The sequence below is a fragment of the Meleagris gallopavo genome, chromosome 2 (genome assembly GCF_905368555.1).
Source record: "Meleagris gallopavo chromosome 2, MGAL_WU_HG_1.1, whole genome shotgun sequence".
Taxonomy (NCBI): Eukaryota; Metazoa; Chordata; class Aves; order Galliformes; family Phasianidae; genus Meleagris; species Meleagris gallopavo.
The window spans coordinates 100,616,581-100,638,096 of record NC_139405.1 but is presented as its reverse complement, the minus strand read 5'-3'; the positions used below and the strand labels follow the sequence as shown (position 1 = coordinate 100,638,096).

Here is a 21,516-nt window from a genome sequence, read left to right as displayed (position 1 = left end):
TACCTGCTATACAGATACAATGAGACAGACAACCTGAAATCTATGCAACAAGCACAAATCCCTTCAGCATCCTCAGAAAGATTTACCTTTTAAGTGCTCCAGATCCTCTGTTAATTGTGAAAACAGAAACAAGTTCTTGACGATGCTGTGATATGTTAAAACTGACTGCAGAAAGCGCTGCAGAAACACTAATTCTCCTGTGCAGAGGCGGGCACTGAGCACAGGGTGCTCACCTCCTGGCCCACAGCAACTCCTGCTGGTTTGTGTATGTCATTTACTTCAGTAACCCAGCAAACGTGTCTGAACTGAAAGTAGCAGTGTGCTGGTCTCATCATCTTAACACCAAAATGTGAGCAATGCTCTTTGTGTTACTCACACATTTTTGACTCTAAAGCCTTCCTGAGGGCAATGGCTTCTTCTGTTCAGTGTGCCAGTCACAGCTCTCCAAGTGCTGCATTTCATAGCAGTAAATTATCACTCATTTACTCTCGTTCACTGTGTCACATGACAGTTTGGAATAAAGCAAGGACTGATATTCATCTTGGTTTTAGGAAACTTCCCTGTAGTCACCACTGTCTTGAAGAAATGTATACGTGCTGCTTATCTCAGATTAAGGGATTTAGGAAATTCCTGAAGAGAGAACTTGAACTGCCCATCAAAGAAACAGAAAATTACCAGCTGGTTTCTCTGACAGCTGGATCAGAGCCTGAAGAGCAGTGAGACCAAAAATGCATGTAAAGAATGTAATAACAGCCCTGTCTTCTGCTGCTAGACAAATACATTTTTTAAATTGTATAAAATATTTACAAAGGGTTGCGGTAGATTGCACTCAGCTTATTTGGTTCTTGTTTCTGTAAAGGAGAGGGGGATAAATTCTACTGCCCAGTTCCCAGATCTCCTCTGCCTGATGGGATGCACAGAAAAGCCACCTGCACACTCCTGCAGGTTTTCAGCCTGGCAAAATGAGGGGGCACGAGTGACCTGTGGTGTGCAGCAGCTTCTTTATGCACTGCTTCACAGGGATGCAAACTTCTCACCTTCAGGAGAGTGAACCATGCATATTTCTATGTCTGCTTCTGCTTTGCTCTTGAGGCCCTTGATTTTATCTTTAAACCAGCGGTGATTACAGTTCTCAAGACGATCATGTTCTGCTAAACAAGTTTCTTTGTCCCATACTGTTGCTGACAAATCTGCTAGCGAAACAATTCTATTATGCAGTAAGTTCAGTTTTGCCTCCAACTTTTTCACTGTACCCTTTGAACTAACATTGTTGCATTAATGCCTGCTATGATTTTGTCCACCACACATGTCATTGCTATATCCTATGAAAAGCAGTTGCAGCCATTCTTACTGCTGGCTTCCTTTTCCCTTTTGAAGCAGCTTTCTTTGACTGGTCTTAATTAACGCCTAAGCTGGGAAAATGCCTTCTTTCCGCCTGGTGTTTCTATTTCTTTGTTTCAATTTCACTTGTATGGCTGAATAGATGTTTTCAGTATGTCTCTTAAGAAAATGAAAGGGAAATTGAATTTTATGCAATTTTATTTTTTATTTTTGTAAAAGAACCCAGGTTGTGGTTCTGCTTTGACTGCATTACTGTTGCACGTTTATTTGACTCAATTTCTTCTCCCTATTCTGAAAAGCCAAGTAATGTTATTAAAGTTCTCTTCCAACACAAAGACTTTAGCAACCAGCAAAGGTGGATCACTCACCAACTGACAGCAGCATCTAGAGGAAACCAAGCGAGTGCTAACCATATTTACTAGGGGAATCAGCTAGGAATGGTATTCCAAAGACCTATCATTAATGAAAAACAGATGAAACGAGACTGAAAGCCTATTAGATCACTAATAAAAATCTAAAAAGCTGCAAACCGCAGAGCAGACACAGATGCCAAAGGAAATACCAGCCTGCTATGCTAGATACCAACTTGCCAAGGAATTAATCATCTTATTTAATAGGCAATACCTGGTTGCGTGGGCAGCCATGCCAAAGGCAGCAGCTGGGTAATGTGGACATTACTTCTCATTACTGGTCACTGCTGCACTTTGGCCAGGCGTGCAGTCAGCATATGCCTCATTTTCCTCATCAATAAACTATGCCAGGTTGGCAGGTCCTCAGCTTCACACGTGTCCATAAGAAGCCTCTAGTGCACCATGGCTTCATATGGGAGAAAAATGGGAACTGTGTGAATATGCTGGAAAACACACAAATGTTATCAATTCACCTGCTGTCTATTGATAAACCTTGCAGTTTGGTGCCTCTTTGAACCTGTAAATAGAGCTGGAAGATCATCTCCACCTGAAAATGAGCTTCAGTGCAGCAGAGAGGGTGGAGTTGCAGCTCAGGGACACACCTTCACTCTGCACCACATTACCTGCAAATGCCTATAACACAGACCTGAGCTTCAATCTCAGCCTCATCTCAACATTTCTAAGAAACAACTGGCACAGGGCTCAGAAACTGGCTGTGGAAAGGAGAACTGCTCCAGGTCGCTTCAGACCAGTGCAAAACCCATTGGGCAGTTACTCAACATTCCCCCAGCTTCAGAGCAGGGAGGATGAGGAGGACAGCTTCATGAGAACAGTCTGTTCTGAACAACCTAGTCACCGCTGGGTGTTTCTAACAGTGAGGGGAAGGCTCATTCTCTCCCTGTACTCAAGGCTTTCAGAACAGCTGTTACAAATAAAGCTGGCCTGTCTCCTCACAGCTGTAGCTTTCTAAACTGTTAGCTCGGGGAAGCTGATAAAAATGTATTAAATACTGCAAAGGTCTTCTTGCTGCCCCTCAGAAGGTGTTTCTGCTGAGTCAGTTTAAAAGCTTCCTCTGAGCATCTCTGACTTGTTTGAAATCACTCATTTTTCTGTCTCATCTGGTGCTCTTGATTAAACACGAGCAAGGCTGCAGATGTTCAGCATCAAGGTTAGGGCATTCCCCTTAGCTGCAACGGGTGAATCTTTAAGTCTATTGCAAACGCATTAGATCAGGATCTTATAATTTCTGTGAGATGCTATTAAAATAATTTAATTCCTTCTCAGGCATGGAGGACTACACCCATTTTGTCAGTGTATGGGAAGTGTAAATGGATTTGCAACATATAGGTGGTTCCACTTCTTGATTGTTGCACTGTCTTTGTGAGCAGAACAACTTCACATCAGATTTTTGCCATTACTATACATCATGCCTAAATAGAAAATTATCTTCTCAGGCTTGCAATAAAATTTCAGGCTATCCTTGTAACATAGCTTCATGATAATCAGTGCTATTTTCATAGACCGATTCTCTAAGTAGTATGTTGCCAACTATGCCTGTATTAATATTAGAAGAAAATTTATTATGGTGATCTTTTATCTTTGAAGATGAATGCCATCACAGGCCATCCACAATAAAGCAATTGCCTTTATTTTGTGGGGGGAAAAATAGATGTTATGTTCTCCAGGTTCAGATTTGGAGAGACGCAGCATCATTTTAGACAGATCCTGGAGTGCATTAAAAAAAGTGTGGCCAGCACGTCAAGGGAGGTGATCCTCCCCCTCTGCTCTGGTGAGATCATATCTGGAGTGCTGTGTCGAGTACTGAGCTCCTCTGTTCCAAAAAGACAGGGAACTTCTAGAGAGAGTCCAGCAGAGGGCCTCAAAGATGATTTAGGGCCTGGAGCATCTCTCTCGTGAGGAAAGGCCAAGAGACCTGGTACTGTTCAGCCTGGAGAAAACTTCTAGGGGATTTATCAACATTTGTAATTATCTAAAGGGTGGGTGTCAACAGAATGGGGCCATGCTCTTTTTGGTGGTGCCCAGAGAGAAGACAAGGAGAAACAGGCAAAAACTGCAACACAGGAAATTCCAACATGAGGAAAAGACTTCTTTGAGGTTGACAAAGCACTGGAACAGATTGCCCAGGCAGTTTGTAGAGTTTCCTTCTCTGGAGATATTCAAGACCTGCCTGGACCTACTATAGGGAACCTACCTTAGCAGGGAGGATGGACTCAATGATCTCCAGAGGTCCCTTCCACCCCTATGATTCTGTGTCATTCTTCTGAGAAAACAGTGCCAGGTCTCAGAGTAGAAACACAGACATTTTGGAAGCTTCAGACCACAAGATTAGTCAGTACTGAACAATGTTCTTGAGTGAGAGGCAAACAAAGGATGGATTATCTCTGGGATTCATGTTTAAATGGGACCTTCCAGTCCCAACAGTAGTGCTCCAAGTAGCACTATACATACCTTCATGGCTCTTTACTATGTATTCAGTATTCCTCCTTCCCTCCTGAAGATTTATTCTCCCCATAAAGCTTGTTAGCACATCATCTTATTGATAATCAGCCCATGTTTTTTGGTAATACCCAACATTACGCCTTCTTATTACTCTTCTAAAAACTAAGCCTATCCAAGACCAACAGGAATTAGGCACAGAGTATGAAAATATTTAGTCTTTCTTCCTTGAAGCAGTGATAATTCAATGGAAGAGTCACTGATGAACCTTCCCCACTGCCTTCTTGCACACATTTGCAATGCTGACAATCGGTTACAAGTCTGCATATTTTTCACTGTTCACAGGACTCTGTTTAGCCAATATATCAAAATACATACAATTATTTGCCATTACTGCACTTAAACATCCCCATGCCCTGCTTGCAGCCGAGACAGTGTTAACAGGACACCACTGTGTGATTGCTGTGTGCAATGGGTGTACACCCGGGGCACACATTCTTCATGACTTTAGATGTGCCACGCATCATAACACTGGTTTTCAAGGTTTTATTACTTTGTCTTACAAATTTTAACTGTTAATTGTATTATGGCTGTATCTTAATTGACTACTTTTTTTTTGTCTTTCATTGGTGAAATGCTGCACCTGACAGCATACATGTACTTGAATTAGCGAAGAACAATTAAATCAAAATCAAATCCTAATCATGGAATCATTGAGGTTGGAAAGATCACATCTAGTCCAACCATCAACCCATCCCAACCATGTCCACTAACCACATCCCTCAGTGCCACATCTTCACGGTTCTTGAACACCTTTAGGAATGGTGACACCACCACCTCCCTAGGGGTTTCAGTGCCTCATCAGTTCTTCTGAGAATAAATGTTTCCTAATATCCAATCTGAACTTTCCCTGGTGCAACTTAAGCCCATCATCTCCTGTAACTGTTACCTGGGAGAAGAAGCCGACCATCACTTGTCTACAGCTTCCTTTCAGGGAGTTGTAGAGAGCTACAAGGTCTCCCCTGAGCCTCCTCTTCTCAGAATAAACAGTCCCAGATGGATGGACCTAAGGGATGAAGAGAAATTTCAGTAACAATTTATTAATAGTTTTATAATCACTGTTTTACAATCAGAGATTTATAATCATCAATATTACATAATTTGACTTTAGAATGAATTACCATTTTGCAAAGCCACTGGGAGCAGTGGGGGGCAAAAGGGATGGACAGCCACAGGACGGATGCTGGGCTGTTAGTTCAAGCAGAAGACAACGATTCAAATAGGTATTTCCTAGTCAGAGATGCTGTACCTCGAAGGTCTGAATAACAGAAACCAAACTAGAAGAGGAAGAGGCAAACTGAAGGGACAAATTTGTTGACAGTCACCTGCAGTTTCTATCACTAACCTCATCTTCTGCTGCACTGAGCTGAGTCCTACACTTTAAGGGCCAGACTTAAGGGCCAGAAGCAGCCGCATCTCACTCATGTGAGACCCACCAGTTGTGATGTGAGTGCAGAGGAGGCAAAATATGCTCCTAAGGAGGTGGAGGATGAGAAGAGGATGATCAAGAAAAATAAGTTAAAAGATCCTAAAGGCAGATAACCTGAGGAAAACATCTCACATGCTGAAATGAAAAATTCAGTTTGTCCTCCCATGACAGTACCTTGCCCTTCCTCTTCTCTATTCTTCTCTTCTCCCCACCCCTCTTCTCCATGGCTTCTTGTCATTTCCCAGCATGTTATCTCTGCCTTAGGAACACCATATCCTCAAGGCAAAAACTTTATCTCCTTACGTAAGTGTAAAACACTGTGTGCTGCTTTGGCACTCGGCTGATGCGAGAATGCCAGAACTGCAGAACACTTTTAAGATGCCGAAATTTGCGTCTGAAAATTCCTACCAAGACAGCATCTGTGAGATTATCAGTAACAAAATACTGAGAGACGTAGCCAATGGCATGAAGTGGGGAGCACAGGTACAGCAGGGTGGGAGCCCTGCTCTGCTGCATGCTGAGGTATGGAGCCAAAGAGGAATCGCCTCCAGTGCTCAGGTGTGTTGATGCATCCCAGCAGCCAAACATCCATATATCCTGGAGTGGTGGATAAGTCAAGGTCTTAATTAAAAGAAACTAGGTGGTTAATTATTTTTTCAGTTTGGGAATGCGTGTCTGCCAGTGATTCCCAGCCGCTGCCCTGTGGGTGGGCTGTGAGACTGCTTCTGCAGGGCAGCTCTGCTCTGCATACAAAGCTGTATCTCTCCATATATAGGGCTGATCTCCTGACATCCTAGAGTCAATGAGGCTGTCATGGTTTCATGATTTTTCATTATCGGTATTCCACATCATAACATCATGCAATGCACTGGGGGTTTGACTGCTGATGCTCAAGTTCCGGGTGCCTGTCCAGAGGAGAAGAGCAGCTACGTTTCCCCAGGGGGCTTTGCGGTCAGCGAGGAGATATAACTCCCGGCAAGGTCACCTGATGCTCTCTTCTTTGCCTGCGCTGCTTCGCTTGCGCTTCTCTGCCTGCGCTGCTTCGCTTGCGCTTCTCTGCCTGCGCTTCTCGCCTGCGCTTCTCATCTCAGCGTTGTGGTAAGGCCGATCCACTATCAATTTCACATTCTCTCTCCTTGTGGAATTCTGTTGATACCATATTTAGTGGATTGCTTTGTTTTGCCTCAGATTGTTGCCACTGTTTTCAATTGTTTCGGGGTCCCTTATTTTCTTTTTTTTCCCGGGGGCGCGGATCCGCGGATCCCTCCGCCCTTCTGGTCGCGGAGCCGGGCCGAACCAGCCCGTAAACCGTTGACAGAGGCCAACCTCAGACCAGGGTGCCTTTGCTGGAGGCTGCAGCTTCACTCTCCGCAGGGCTCCTTCCCCGCCTGTGACCCCCAGCTCTCACAATCATCCCCACGCCTTCCCAAGGCCCAGTCACCAGCACACAAAGGTACAGTGACTGTGTCAGTCTCTCTCAGTATCAATACTGGTGGCAGGGAGCTTTGTTTCTCTTTTGCTCTACTCATTAACTTCACATATAGCGTTTGCAATGGAATGGTTGCAAGTCTCAAAGCAAGCGGTGCACTTCAAGATGAGTCCGGACTTCTTTTACAGCTCATGTGAAGTATGTTGAGCAACATCTCTTCAAATGTGAGCATGGTAATAACACAGTCATACAAGCAAATTTTGAATGTGATCTCATTAGTCATCATGCATACCAAGTGACATACTAAGTCAATTTGTGTGTTTGTTACACACAAAAAACCTCTAAAAATGATGCTCCAGGCTTTAAACCCTTTTCAACACAGTTTTTTCCCCAATTAAGAGTTTTTGAGGAAATTGTTAACGCAGTTTGCCAGAAGACATCCAATTGAATGGGATGGCCATTGGATTTTGGGGACTGTGTCTCTTCAGAGGTTTTTTGGGTTATTCTTCAAATAGATCAGTCCAAAAGAAAAGCTTTCGCAACAATGTAATGCAGTCATCTTCTTTAGGTGACATATAAAAATACATACTACCTGATACATCCCAAAAGAAAGCTTCCCACTTTGCAGAAATGTCTTTGTGAACTGGAGACACTTTTTACCTCTTGTAGGAGTGGCTTAACAGCACCAGAACTAAAGACTTCAGCTGCAGAGATGTGCAGGCAGGTCTTTTCTCTTACCTTCTCAGATTAGGTGGTACTCTTCATTGCAATGGAACACCATGGCACAATTATTTTCATATAGCTGTCTTGCATGAGAATTGGTTTTGTAACTATCCTGGAAGGTTCTGGCATTTGGTAATTGCCACCTCAATCTGGAGTCTTGATCCCTTGTTGCAATGTTGTTCTAATTAATTAGAATAGCTAACCTCAGGAAGCTGATTTCTTCATCCCTCCTTGCAGCAGTGTTTTTAATCCATTCATACTGGGGAAGCTCTTGTGTCTTTCCCTCATAACTTATGCTAAGAGTAGCTGAGCTGGGTATGTGTCAGCTCCCCAGCTTGTGGACAGTGCTTGTGGCCTCTGGTGTGTCCTATACAGCAGGACAGTATCTAGCATGACACATCATCATTATCCCAGAGCTTCTTACATTTTTTTTTCTCTTGGATTTACCTTTGGAAGGACACAGCCCCAGTTCTGGCTCGTGCTGCTTATCTTTTGTCTGTATTTGCACCTGTTAGTGCTTAGGGGGTCCTACAAGCAACTTCATCCCTGGGAATACGTGCAGAGGAACAAGTTTGTTGTGCTGTTGGCCTAGATAATTTCGTTAAGGTTCCTGGAGAATCTACCTGATGAGAATACCACTTCTTCCATTCTTTGATCAGCCTCTCTCACACAATTGAAAAAGTTCATTTTTTCTAGTGCTTTCCATATAATTTCGTGTATTCATTGTGTGCATTTCCCATATAATGTTCCCTTCCAACAGACTCCTTTCTTTCCTACTGGGACAACATTTGCTTGAAGTGATTATGTTAGGGAAAACTTTGTATTAATGTTTATTAGTAATGAGATGATTCATATTTCCATCTCACAGACCAAGCTCTTTTTCCCCTTCCCTTTGCAAATTTGTGCATGTATTGCTGTGACTAGGCATGACCCAAAGAAGTGCCTCTGTGTCTTGTTGTGCATGAAGAGCTTCCCTGATTCCTTTCTTAACGAACACTGTATGTTTCTGAGGCTTCCTGTTGTCACCATGATGGAAAGTGCCACCGTGTTGTCCCTTCTCTCATTTTTAAGACCAAAAGCTTTGCAGCTTCTTGTTTCTCTGGCAGCCTCTTGCTCTGCGCTAAACCCATCCATTCTCATCTCACAAACACAGACTTGTCCCTTCTCATTCACTTGGTTCCCAAAGATTTGGGAAATGTCTCCTATGCTGTCACTGGGACAGGACCGCACGGCACAGCCAGGCTGGCCAAAATATCTGCTTCCATTTATGAAAATCTGATTCAGAGTTAATGAAACTTGATACTGACTTAATTCCCATCACATTTGCCATCCAAGCTGCTGGCTGGGTCCAGTTTGCTTATCCCAGGATCCACCCTATGCTTCTGTACAGATTTTCCCAGAGCAAATGGTGACCAGAAAGGAGTATGGTGAGCACCCTGATCAGAGTGGCTGGTGTGGGCTGAAAGCTGCATCTTCCAGAGGATGCTGAGCCTTCCTACTTGGTTTTCATCCTGTTGAAGGTTTGCTGAGAAAGTGAAGAGCACAGGGATATTTTAGAATCATAGAATCATTTGAGCTGGAAGGGAGCTCTCAAGGTCATATAGTTAAGCTCCTCTCCAAAGAACAGTGACATCTACAGCTCCATCAGAGCTCAGAGCCCTGTCCAGCCTGACCTTGAGTGTCTCCAGAGATGGGGCATCCACTAATTCTCTGGGCAACCTGTGCCAGTGCTTCACTGCCTTTATTGTAAAAACAAAAACAAAAACAAAAACAAATAAAAAACAAACCCAGTTTGTTTATATTCAGTCTAAATCTCCTCTCTTTAGGTCTGAAACCATTTCCCCTTGTTCTATCACAACAAACCCTGCTAAAGAGTCTGTTCCCTTCTTTCTTACAGTCCCCTTTTAGATATTGAAAGGCTGCTATCAGGTACCCCTGGAGCCTTCTCCAAACTGAACATTCCCAGCTCTCTCAGCCTGTCCTTGCAGGAGCGGTGTTCCATCCCTGGGATCATTTTTGTGGCTCTCCTCTGGACACACTCCAACAGGTCTGTGTCTCTCCTGTACTGAGGACTCCATGTATGGATGCAATACTCCAGGTAAGGCCTCACCAGCACAGAGGAGAATGGCAGAATCACCTTCCTTACCCTGCTGGCCATGCTTCTTTTGATGCAGCCCAGGATACAGTTGGCTTTCTGGGCTGTGAGGGCACACTGCTGGCTCATGTCCTATCCTCCAGTACCCCCAGGTCATTTTCAGCAGGGCTGTGCTCTATCCTTTCATCCCCCAGCTTGTACTGATTGGAGGGTTGCTGCAACCCAGATCTTGTTCAGCAGTAGCAGGTTGGAGGGAGGTTCTTCAGAAAGTGGTTTTCTGTTTGTTGTTTTTGAATTTATTTGTTTTTAATTATTTTTAATTCAATACATGTTGATATTGCCTTTATCTTATGGTGTAACTCAAGGTGAAAAAAAAAATATCCATTTTTACACTGGGAACAAGCACTAGGAAACACTTTAATTGAATTACTTCTTAAAGCCGGAGCCCCTGGCAGGAGGGGTAGTTTTGCTTTCTTTTATTTCCAGCATCCAACCTGTTTTGTTCCAGTTTTCTGAAAGGGAAAGCCCACCTTTTTCTGTATTTTTACTCACATTCTTAAGCGAATTAGCTGATCCCCAGTGTGTGAGACACATACCAGCTCCCCTTGGGTTTCCTGGGCTGCGTTTGCCCTGTATTGGTGTCCTTCTGCTAGGCAAGCAGGCAGTGTGAGGTGGGATGCAGGGCTGTGGATACACTCATGGCATTGTTAATTAAACCTGCAGCCAGCTGGTGGCACCTGGAGCAGAAAGCAGAGCTCCTTATTTGATAAAACACTTATTTGTACGAGGGACTGCTCTTTTGAAAGGTAGGTGTTTCAGGGTGCTGTCTTGTGGCTTTGAACACACGGGTTATATTTTCATGATAATTTTTAACATTCAGCCCTACTGCTGCACCTTCTTTTTTTTGTTACTTTATGAGAATGGCACAAAAGAAATTAAACACTGGCACAAAAGCACAATGGTTTCAGAGCAATCATCAGAAATATAACCGTAGGTTACATCAGATGGAAAAAAAAAAACACACAGGGTGTGTGTGGGGGAAATCCTGTTCCATTGGGTTGCAAACCAAATGGCCCTGAACTAAAAATAATCTTTCTATTGTTCCACAGAATGTGAGTACAAAATAATATGCTAAGTCTGATACCACTAAAAGTCCTGTTTTTTTTTTCTCTGCATATATTTAATGTATTTGGAATCATGCTGGGGACAGGATCCAGTTCGTACATTCATCGAGTGTAGATGTGTTCTCCCTGCACAGAAGTACATTTTTCATAAGGAAAACATTACCCTGACAAAACTCATTTCTCCTTAATGAGTCTATTAGGTTAAGTGAAATAAATCATGGAAGTTCCTCCTTTTTCTTTCTTTTTTTTTTTTTTCTTTTCAGAATAGCTGAACAGTGCGATAAAGAGGCTTGACTAATTCAGTGTCCTGGGGGCTTTCAGGGGGAAGAATAGGGAAGGGTGAGGTGGGGCCCCTCAGCTCTTCAGCCTGCAAACAGGACTGGATAAAGGCAGGATTTAACATGAAGCTCAGGCTGGAATAATGCTTCTCCACTAAAAGGAAGCTGAACTCGGTAGAATTGTTGCTGGTGATGAAAGGAAGGGAGTTGCTGTTGTTAGCAAAGGACGGTGGAAAAGCAACAGGTATTTCAGGTTTGGAAGAAGACCTTCACAGAGCTATTTGGTGATCAAGGGTCAGTGGTCAGATTTGGTATGTATCTTGCACTCAGCAGCCCATTAGGAAGGATGCAATGAGGTTCTGGAATTCCAGGTGGGTGTTTAGGGCTGAGGAGCAGTCAACGTGAAGACCCTTGGGATATAGTAAATACTGTCAGCAGCATATTTTTAACATCTCAGTCATTGATGGAAAGGAAATAGGATCTTTGCCTACCAGATGAAATAGCATTTAAGTAGGAAATGTTGTGCTTGTCTGGTAAAAGTATATAGCAGTCAGATTGGCAAAACATTAAAAGAAAGTGCTATATTTTTTCCAGCTTATAGCTTGCTCTCATTTCTATGGGGAAAAAATCCAGGAACATGATCCTGCCCTAGCTGAGACTATGCCATCAGAGCAAGTGTGGATATAGAGTATAGGTTGTGTCTTCCCTAATTCTCTGTTGCACTCCAAATTTCCCCTCTGGAGTTTTCCCAGCCCCAGGTTGTTCTGGCTTATGGCAGTCCGTGGGAGGGAGATGGTGCGTTTTCTTCATCCTGACACCTCCTCATCTTTCTGTGTGCACCAAGCTTGCAGAAGCATCTTGATGTAAAGAGACACTAATAGGAGGTGGATGTCTCTTACAATCTGTGTTTGTCTGAAAAATGGCATAAAAGCCTCCTCCTTCCTGCCTCATGATTTGGCACTGTCATTTTTGTTGCTGATGATGGCAGTCTTGCTAAAAGTAGCTTTACTTGGGAGCTTATTGGTAAAGTCTTTACAAAATGGTGACTATTTTGTTATGATAATTGGGAAATCAATTAAGTTTTGTTGAGTTTGGAAAGGAATGTTGTGCTTCCCTCAGTTGTTTCTTTCTGTACTCATGCTATAACACTGTTTTCTTGAAGTCCTGTGTCATGTAGTAGGTTTTTACATCAGAAACTCCTACCAACCCCAACATTTTATATTACACAAAGACACAATCTATTTGGATTTTCATACATTTCACTGGACAGATACATATGCTCAGAAGATAAGAATAGCGTAAGCTCAAGATCTTCCATATTTAAATCATTTTTTTCAGCAAAATTCCCCTGGTTTTACATTTTTTTTGTTTCTTATCCTATATGAGAACCTGACTCCCTCCCTGCTCAAGGCAAGATGCACGTGAGCACTTCCAGATGCTTTGCCAGTGTGTGGGTGGGTGCCTATAGTGCACTTTGATGCACTGTTCAGATCAGACCTTTCTGAGACTCGTGAAACATAGCACTGAAATCTGCAACCTGCACCAGGGAGAGGAGTGCAGTACCCTGAACTCCTGTTAATTACAGAGTTAAAATAAGCCTCCCTCAGCTGCTTCTCTGAGACAGGCTTGCTCTATTTGAAAACCAACTTTGATCCTAGACAAATCTTAGGATAAATCACAAATATGTCTGCTTTGGAATAAATCTATGTGGTTTTTCTAGATTTACATTCATGAAGGCTTAGCTAACACTAATTAATTTGGAATAAGTTAGCTCAAACTGGAACAAGGCCATCAATTCTAGCCCAGATTTGTACTGGGTGTTATTTAGCTATGTCTTTCAACGTATCATATATATTAAAATAATTTTCTGTATATATGTTTGCACATACACACACACTCACATATATTCCATAATGCATTTTTTACTGTCAGTCTTCTACATTCCAGTCAATGGGCAGCTTGAAGTGTTGGTCAACACCAGGGAAGAAAAGCTTTAGAGATTATGGAGCATCTTTCAAGAGAAACCTGTTGGAGACTGCTCCTTATTTGATATTTCTTTATTAAAATAAGTTATTGTACCAGTTGATGGAGAAGTCAAGGGAAGAATGAGGAACATGAGGCTGAGTAATGCTGCGCACACTCACGCCATGGTGCTTGTTACTGTATGAAAATGGCCTGAGGTATTGCTGTGTCCTTCTAAATCCATGTAGACTACAGATACTTTCATTAAAAGTAGCCTGTTGTATAGGTGGCTTTTATTTGTTGAACATAAGCAGGGTCTTAACTGTTGCTTTTAGGTTTGCTAATTGGAAAGGGGATGAATATTTATAAGTTTCCCTCCTCTACAGTCTTAGGAATGATAAATGCAAATCTTACAGAGCTGGTGCCTGAATTATAAGGTGGGCTTTCTATCTTGGCAGATAAATCTATTTTTGTAGATCAAGAGCTGTTAGGTTAATCACTTGCGAGTTTGGAATAAAACGTGCTCAGAAAGACTCTTACACCCACTTACAGAGTCCAGCAGCCTCCTGCTGTCTCAGTTAGCACTCTGTGGTCTCCATGTCAAAACTATTGCCCTGACTCCTTTTCTCCTCTTTCTGAGATGTAATAACAAATGCCTGTTAGATCTTTCTTTGTGCATCTCCTGGATGCTGAGGTCTAGGAAGAAGAAGAAAGCCAAGTGCTCAGACAAGGAGGTGTTGAAAGATTTGTGTGGAGAAAGACAAACTGCAAGAGGAGGAAGGTAACGAAAGTTCTGGTTGTTCTGTTACCTGATTGATATTGCCAGAAGAACATGGGATGAAATACTTGAAAGGGGAAGTGTTCTCCACCATTTTAGTGTTCGATGTTACAGGGAAAAATAGGAATTTTGAAAAAGACTTGTGTCATCTGCTCGTAACTACATGTAACTACACAGACAAAGGCTATGTGCTTTCCTGCCACACTTCTCAGACCCATTCTGCATTCACTGTGGATGAGGAATCATATCTGGTGTGGCCAGAGGTCCACTCAAAGCAGAGTCCTGTCTTCCTGCTCTGTTTCTTTGGCTTCTGCAATATTGATCCACACTGGAGCATTTTGTTGGGCCCATCACTGAGGCTGGTAAAGGCCCAGAGATAATATACAGCCAGTTTCTAGCACACCTACCATCAGAGCCAAGATCTTTGGTTACAAGTAAAGCTGTAAAGAAATCTGGCAGAGGCAAGCAAGGGTCAGGCAGCTGTAACTTCACCAGAAAATACACTGCACCTAATTTTCTCCTGTCTCTCTCCCCCCACTAGGGGTCATATTGTAAACGATCACATCTAAGCTTTCCCGGGCTTAAAAGATTATAATGTGATTAGAGTCGTGGGGAGAGCAATAGGAGCCCTCAGTGCTGAATGGAGTCATCCCTGTGAGCTCCAGGACCAGTGAGTGCCTGCAAGGGCATGGGAGAGCGATGGGAACAGCAGAGGCTTTCTTCAAATGGCTGTTTAGTTTTTTGGACAGATGAACCAGCTGAAGTGTTTCACATGTTCTGGGATGTTTAGAGAAAGAAGATGTTTGTGAGGGGATGGCGTTTTTTCTTTATTAACCATTTCTGGTATTCCCTTGTGGGTCTCGGAGTGCACGGATGAAGGCAGGGCACGGCCTGATCAGTGTGAATGAGTGCTTGTGGAAATCAGCTGTTTGGCAGGGGCTTCACATTGAACACCAGAACTAGGGTGTATTCAGGGCTAGGGAAGGTCAGGAAACTGAAGCCATGTTTGATGATTAAGATTTTCATGAACTTCTTTCCACTGGCAGATGTACGAGGCAGCTGATGCTCTGTGGTGACATCTCCCCAAGGCAATTCACAGCCTTCATGGGAAACGGTCAGCGAGCCTCTATCTTGTAAGCAATACTGGCAGCAAAGAAAGTTTCTTGTTAACTTAAGATGAGTCACGGTGACCTTTGCTCTGTGTTGTAGGAGTCTGGCAGAGTAAGATCAGAAGCGGACAAAAGCGACACTTGAGGAAGGAAAGGCTGAAACAAAAAGGTAAATTTACAGGCTATGGAGAGTTTGCACACCTGATCTAACTGGGCTTCATACCCCTGTTAACTTGCCAGAGTCTTCCCATTTTCTCTGTTCACCCATTTAGGCTGCTCAGGAAAAAGGCAGGTTGGGGAACTTTGTGCTTTGCTCCAGGCTTTCATTACAGCACATATTATTACCCACAGGACTTTGAAAACAAATATCCATTAGATCAGGCATCTGCTGAAGGTGTAGCGTGATGGGATTAGTTACTTCTGCACGACTTGACAAAAGATGTTTTCTAACAATGAATGTATAGAAACCTGCACTATTTGCCCAGTTCCAAACAAGTTCTTTAATTCAAGCCTGCCCAGAGTAAACAGTTATAAGAGGGGAAGTATAGTGTGAACCCAATGAGATAAAATAATGCAATGTTTTGTACTCACACCACACTTTTCCACTGGGGATTTCAAATCCCAATGCATCTACACTGATATACATTTCTACTAATTATGTTACTATAACTGCTGTATAAAAGCTGACCTAATATACTTGGAAATGTCTTGATAATTTAGTTATCTGCATTAAAACTATCAGCATAACAGCATAACAGAGAAACCTATGGAGTTAAACTTATTACAGTAATTTAGAAACTAAAATGTTTGGAATTGAGACACACAGCAGAGTAAATATGGATATTTTTGCACAGTCTGCAGTAAGACATTATCTTAAAGTACTCTCAGATGCTCCACTGAAATAGAAGATCAGAGCAAGTAAACAGAAAATTTTGATCTAAAAATATATGGGCATTTCTCTATCACTTGGATTGTAGAAAACAACAGTTAAATATCTACGTCATGATGTCTAAGGGCTTAAAGCACTGAGGTCTTGATGTGCCCTCCAGCAGAGCACATGGGCTCACATTTATTCATGGAAGTTGGCCTGTTAGCACCACTGGGGCTGACTGCCTGTTCAGAAGTATGTGCACATTAACCCAAAGCCCACACAGGTGTATGTGCTTTGCTGGTCTGGGGTGAGGGATCTCAGAGGACCAAGTTGCAGCTGAAATATCAGAAGTCACCCATGAAGTCCAGAAGGCTGCTTTGTGCAATGGGCTAAGTCAGCTGTTCGTGCTGGTCCTTCTTAGCAATTATATTTACAGTGCAGTGAAATATGCTCTTCCCACTTCCAGGAAGAAGTTCTAATCCTGCTGAGTGCTGTTTTCAGCAGGGAATAAGCAGCAGCAGCGGCAGCATCAAGCTATGTGAAAGCAGGGTTTATGTCAATGCTGGTCCCCTGCCCACCACAGCCTCAGGAAAAGCCTCTTATTCTGAAAGCTGGAGTTGTAAAGTGCTTTGGGAGTCCTCTGGAACAAAAGATGTCAAAGATAAATGCCATAATTTATAATACATGTATGCCTAGCACCAATTTCTACAGCAGCCTTGAATTATCTACATGCAGGAGGTTTGCTTTCTTTTCCCTTGGATGTCTCACTGTCCTCTTTCTCCCATTTACTGCTCCAGGTCCCAGCTGGTCCCTCAAGGCCTTAAGTCACTTGTGCAGTCAGGGAGCAATGCCCAAGGCCTCTGTGCTGCTGCGTCACTTCCTGCAGGGCTCAGTGCCCAGCTGCATGGTGCCTTCCTTCTGACATGGCTTTCAGGTTTGTTGCTTCAGCATTCCTTCCCAGCAGCATGCTTTGCTGCCACTGTTCCTGTAAATAATTTCAATTGGAATCTGGACATTACATCTGATGCATTTGGATCAGGCTTTGTTTCCCCTGTATAAAATCTCCGTAGTAATTAAAACTAGTAATAACCTTGTGATGAAGTTTAGTTTCCCTAGAAGATGCCAGCAGGGCATCACAGGGCAGCTTGATGGCTGAGCCAACCTTTAGCCTGTATAAAAAAGCTCTCATCAGCAGGGCAGAGTGTGGGACCATGCCAAAGTCTTCAGAAGCTACAAAAAGAGGAATCTGTGCCTTCCTGGTCAGTAGAATTGTAGAATTCTACTGTAGAATACGTTTTTCTAATGTAGGTGAGCATCTACATTCAAGCATCTGGGAGGGAGCACTGCAGAGGGAAAATTTAGAACTGCAGAATCATAGAATGGTTTGTGTTGAAAGGGACCTAAAAGATTATCCAGTTCCAACCCACCTGCCTTGATTTCATGAATTAGAGTTGATTTTGTGAATTTTGGGGTCCTGCAGCACACATTGCTTCAGGCAGTCCTGCCTGCTGGCATCTACGCTGCACACGTCGTGGTGTTGTCCACATTTGAACCCTGGCAGCTGTCCTTTATTTTCTAGCATGAGAGCAACATGAAAAGAGAAGTGCTTAACACACGAATTTATCTTGTTTTGCACACTATATAGTGGGTGTTCTTTCTTTCTACCCAGAGGTATTTAGCATTTTGTATCTTTGCAAAGTCTGAGGCTGCGCTCAATCACAGTTAGGCTTTGGGTTATATCCATGTGTTTCAAAGAAGTATGAAGTAAGATATTCCTAAATTATCTTGGGTATTTGGCAGTTGGAAGTAGTCTTTTCATGTTGGTGCTGTGTCGTACCAACAGTTTGCCCAGCTCCCCAGCTGATTCATCCCATGTTGGTAGCCAAACACAATCATGTAGAGCTACTGTGAGTTTCTGGTTGTGCTGCTGGGGCATCCTCTGTATGCTGGAGATGGGAAACTGCATCTTTAGAAATTCAGACACCATAAAGACAGTGAAAAGATGGATTGCCAGGCCATTATGTTAAAGATCAGGAGACACTGATATCAGCTTTCTTACTTGTTTTTGATGACTTATCATTTCCATCATGGCTTAGTTTTTATGGCAAAGCCATGTCTCACATTGTATTTCTGCTGTGGATGGTACTGCAGATTCTAGAGTAATGCTAACAGTTAATAGCTGGGTGGAAATTGGATGCTTATACTTTTTAGGAGCGAGGGGTTATGACTTAAAAATTAAAGTAGTTAATATTGTTTTTTTGTTAATTTCCAAAAGCATCTGATTTTCATTAAGATCTCACTGACTGATCAAATTTAATGGCTGGGTTGATTGGTTTATAAGGCCACACAATGTCTCACTTCAGTAGCAGTAGTCCAGGACTCTGATTCAGAAAGTGGTCTTTGGTTGCCCTTACATTAGTTGCTTTCTTTACTGGAGTTCTTTCTTTTGCAGAATATAGGGTTGGTTTAGAATGGACATTAGTACCATTTTTCACTCTCCTGCCTTCAGAAGGCCAAACTCCAACCTGATGTATGACAGCATCCTGATGTATGATAACATTCTGTTGTTCATGAAGAGCAAATCAGTCCAGATGAGTGAGGAATTAAGTCCAGAGAAATGCTGTGTTGGTATGACATGCAATTGGAAGGGCTGAGATGGTGCAAATAGCAACTTGGCTGGATTCTGTCCCTAGGAGATCATTTCTCCTTTGCTTGATTCTTCTCCAGCAATAAAAGTAGCTGCAGGCTTGGGATGATGAGAACATGGAAAGGCTGTGAAAGGATTGGGAGTGTCAGGCTGAAACTGCAGTTGCCAACTGTCAACATGACATCACATTTTGGGTTACTGTTGGTTTGCTTTTTTAAAATGCAGGACATGGGATATTGCAGAAGTAAAATTGTGTCCTGTGACCTCTGGAACATTACCAGAGCTGTCAAAGGAGTTAGGTGTGTGGTCTCTCTTTATACTTTTTCATTGTTTCCTTCTGTTTTTTTCTTCTGCTGTCTTAGATGCTTGGTTTAAAGTGTTCATACTGGTCGTTTATAGGTCTTTTCCCTCAAAGCAATGTTTCATTAGTCACTCTCCTTTTTAAAGCTTGCTCACATCTGCAGTCCAGCACACCAGTGTTTTGGGGAGTGACATCCGAACGTTTTACTGAATGCTTTCCAAACTGTTGCCTCATCTTGGAATAAATAAAAAAATATTGCCCCCTCTAGCAAATTCCTTCTTGGTTAGATTTACTCACAGGAAGTTTTCCTGTATTTTCTGATGACCAGCAAATTCATAGAATTTTAGAGCCAAGGAGGGGAGCAAATGCTGGGGATGGGGGGGCTTGTTAGAAGTTGTTTAGACAGAATTTTTCTCTCCCGTACAGTGAAGGATTTTCAGCTTCAGACTAAGCATGGCCTAGAGAATGAACTACTCCCTTGGCTTTATGTAAGTCTTGGGCCTTGTTTCTGGGTTTCAGGCCTCTCTGCCTCTCACAGCCCAGCTCTGAGTGCTTCTGTTGTGAGGCCTCTGCCCGGCTGCTGAGTGCCCAGAGTGGATGCTGTGGTCTTTTCTGTATACTTTAATGATTATTTCCAAAAGATTCCTTCATATGCTCTCAGCCTGTATGAAACTGCCATTCATCTGGAAGTCTGGCTGAGAAGTGAAGAATCAGATCCTAATTGGCTTTGAGATGCTAAATGCAAGCACAGATACACACATAGATGGGCATCCATACACAAAACTTAGTTTGTGTGGAGTAAGCCAGAACAAGGAAATTCAATTTTAAAGCCAAACATTACAGTCCATATAATACTTGTCCTATTTGATCATCTATTTTCCAACACTGCATCAGCAGAATGAAGCAGTTCCTAATATAACATGTACTCAACAGAGAGAAATATTTATTAACATCTACATTTACGCAGCAAAAAAAAGTTAAGCAAAACTGCATAAACAAGGGTGAAAACAAAGTAGAAATATCTCAGAGGTGTTAAAAAAGATCAATTGTGTATGAAGCAGATGAAGAAAATGATAGTCTGTTAGGTACAGCTGTTAGAATGGGGCTAAAGGAGTCATTCAGGGAAGCATGTGAATCCCACCGGTTACTTCAGTTGCTGAAAATAATTATCCAAAGAACTTTTAACTCTATTTCCTCCACTAACTCTCTCTTACTGTGCTTCCTCTGAGTAATTCATTTGGCAATTAAGGCTGTAGCTGAATTGCTGTCAGAATGAGCAGAAGCTTTCTCACTGAAGTCAGCGGGAGCTGAAGCTTCACTTGATATGGCTGGGACTGTAACTCCCTTTTTACATGCTCAACAGAGATTTGTTGGAGTTTACATCTCCGAATAGTATTACTGTGGGCTGTTTTAAATAGCTAATGTGTGTAGTGTCTTCATCCAGCTTTTTTTAATAAATCCACTGTGATAAGCAGCATAGATTAATGTGTGACTTAAATTACATAACATCTAGGCATCACAACATAACATACAGATAAAAACATGATTAGTTGGTTTTAATAATATGAATGTAGCAGTGTGATTATCTTTTAGTTTAGGCCTTATTTTCTGCTGTTGGTGGTCTTTTTATTTTTTTTTTATTTTTTTTTTTTTTAAACATGCTTTTTCTGTATAGAAAATATAAAGAGTACATGGAGAATAAATCATCCAAGGACTTCAAGATGCTGTTGGAGTGCCAGCTTGACTTTCTTCCCAGCAGATGACATATGACAGGGACAGGGTAGGTCTGGTTGCTTATTTTCTACTCCAGAGGGGTGTGCTAATATTGATGCCCTTCTAGGTCTGCTCTGTAAGCTGCAAAAAATCAGGATCCACTTTCCTCAGTGGCTAGTTCACATGAGGCTGGCAGAGGTAAGAGTGAAGCTCAGGTTGGGTCTGGTTTTGGGTGGGTGCCCAGAACAGCTGTGAGCTCAGAGCAACAGGCACCCTGTGTGGCACTCTTGAGAATAGTGCACTTTATTTATGTATTTACTTAAGTGGTGACACAAAAGGAGTGAAGTAGGTACAGTCTTGTTTGGTGTACACATATTGCTCTACAAAAGGTAATTAGAGCTTCTGGGCAGCAAGACCAACTGCAATGGGACTGTGTGAGAGCTCCCATACACTCATGTCCTCTTTCTTGCAGTTGCACATAGCAGCTGCTGGCAGATAAGCTCAGGAACAGATCAAGCGTAGAGCAATCACCCTGTGTCCCTCTCCACACCCAGCAGAGAGTGGTTCGGGGATATACTGAGCCAGAGGCAACAATATGAGCCCTGTGTTTCAAGCAAAAATCCAAAACACATGTTAGCAATCATCTCAGATTGCTAAATTTTCAAAACAAATTCAAAATTAGGTTTGGTTCTCATAACTGAAGTGTTACGTCTCTCCTCACTGTATGGTCCCACTGAGAAGGTGGAGCTGAGCAGCCTCCATCCAGGCAGCTCCCAGCCCAATGGGGTA

At 42.6% G+C, this 21,516-nt stretch overlaps 1 protein-coding gene and 1 long non-coding RNA gene across 12 annotated transcripts in view; one reads left to right on the top strand and one right to left on the bottom strand.

The window, feature by feature from the left end:
- Nucleotides 1-6,508, bottom strand: part of LOC104910013 (uncharacterized) — an 82,951-nt gene extending 76,443 nt beyond the window's left edge. For 4 of the 6 annotated variants that reach the window (XR_014881663.1, XR_014881669.1, XR_014881665.1 and 1 more), the window contains exons 1-2: nt 5,614-5,865; nt 5,158-5,274 (exon numbers count right to left, since the gene is read on the bottom strand). This is a non-coding gene — a long non-coding RNA (uncharacterized LOC104910013). The other 2 variants (XR_014881666.1, XR_014881668.1) reach the window with 2 other exon arrangements.
- The window catches only part of LOC116216362 (uncharacterized), a 30,085-nt gene continuing 15,054 nt past the window's right edge, over nt 6,486-21,516 (top strand). The window contains exons 1-6 of one of the 6 annotated variants that reach the window (XM_085218082.1): nt 6,486-7,359; nt 9,747-9,947; nt 13,972-14,089; nt 15,133-15,200; nt 15,296-15,364; nt 16,864-17,000. In XM_085218082.1, the coding sequence (XP_085074208.1) occupies nt 9,926-9,947; nt 13,972-14,089; nt 15,133-15,200; nt 15,296-15,364; nt 16,864-16,988 (402 nt within the window). In that variant the 5' untranslated portion in view covers nt 6,486-7,359; nt 9,747-9,925 and the 3' untranslated portion in view covers nt 16,989-17,000. Of the gene's footprint in view, nt 9,948-13,971; nt 14,090-15,132; nt 15,201-15,295; nt 15,365-16,863; nt 17,001-20,689; nt 20,795-21,516 lie in introns of all 6 variants that reach the window. The other 5 variants (XM_085218084.1, XM_085218083.1, XR_014881661.1 and 2 more) reach the window with 5 other exon arrangements.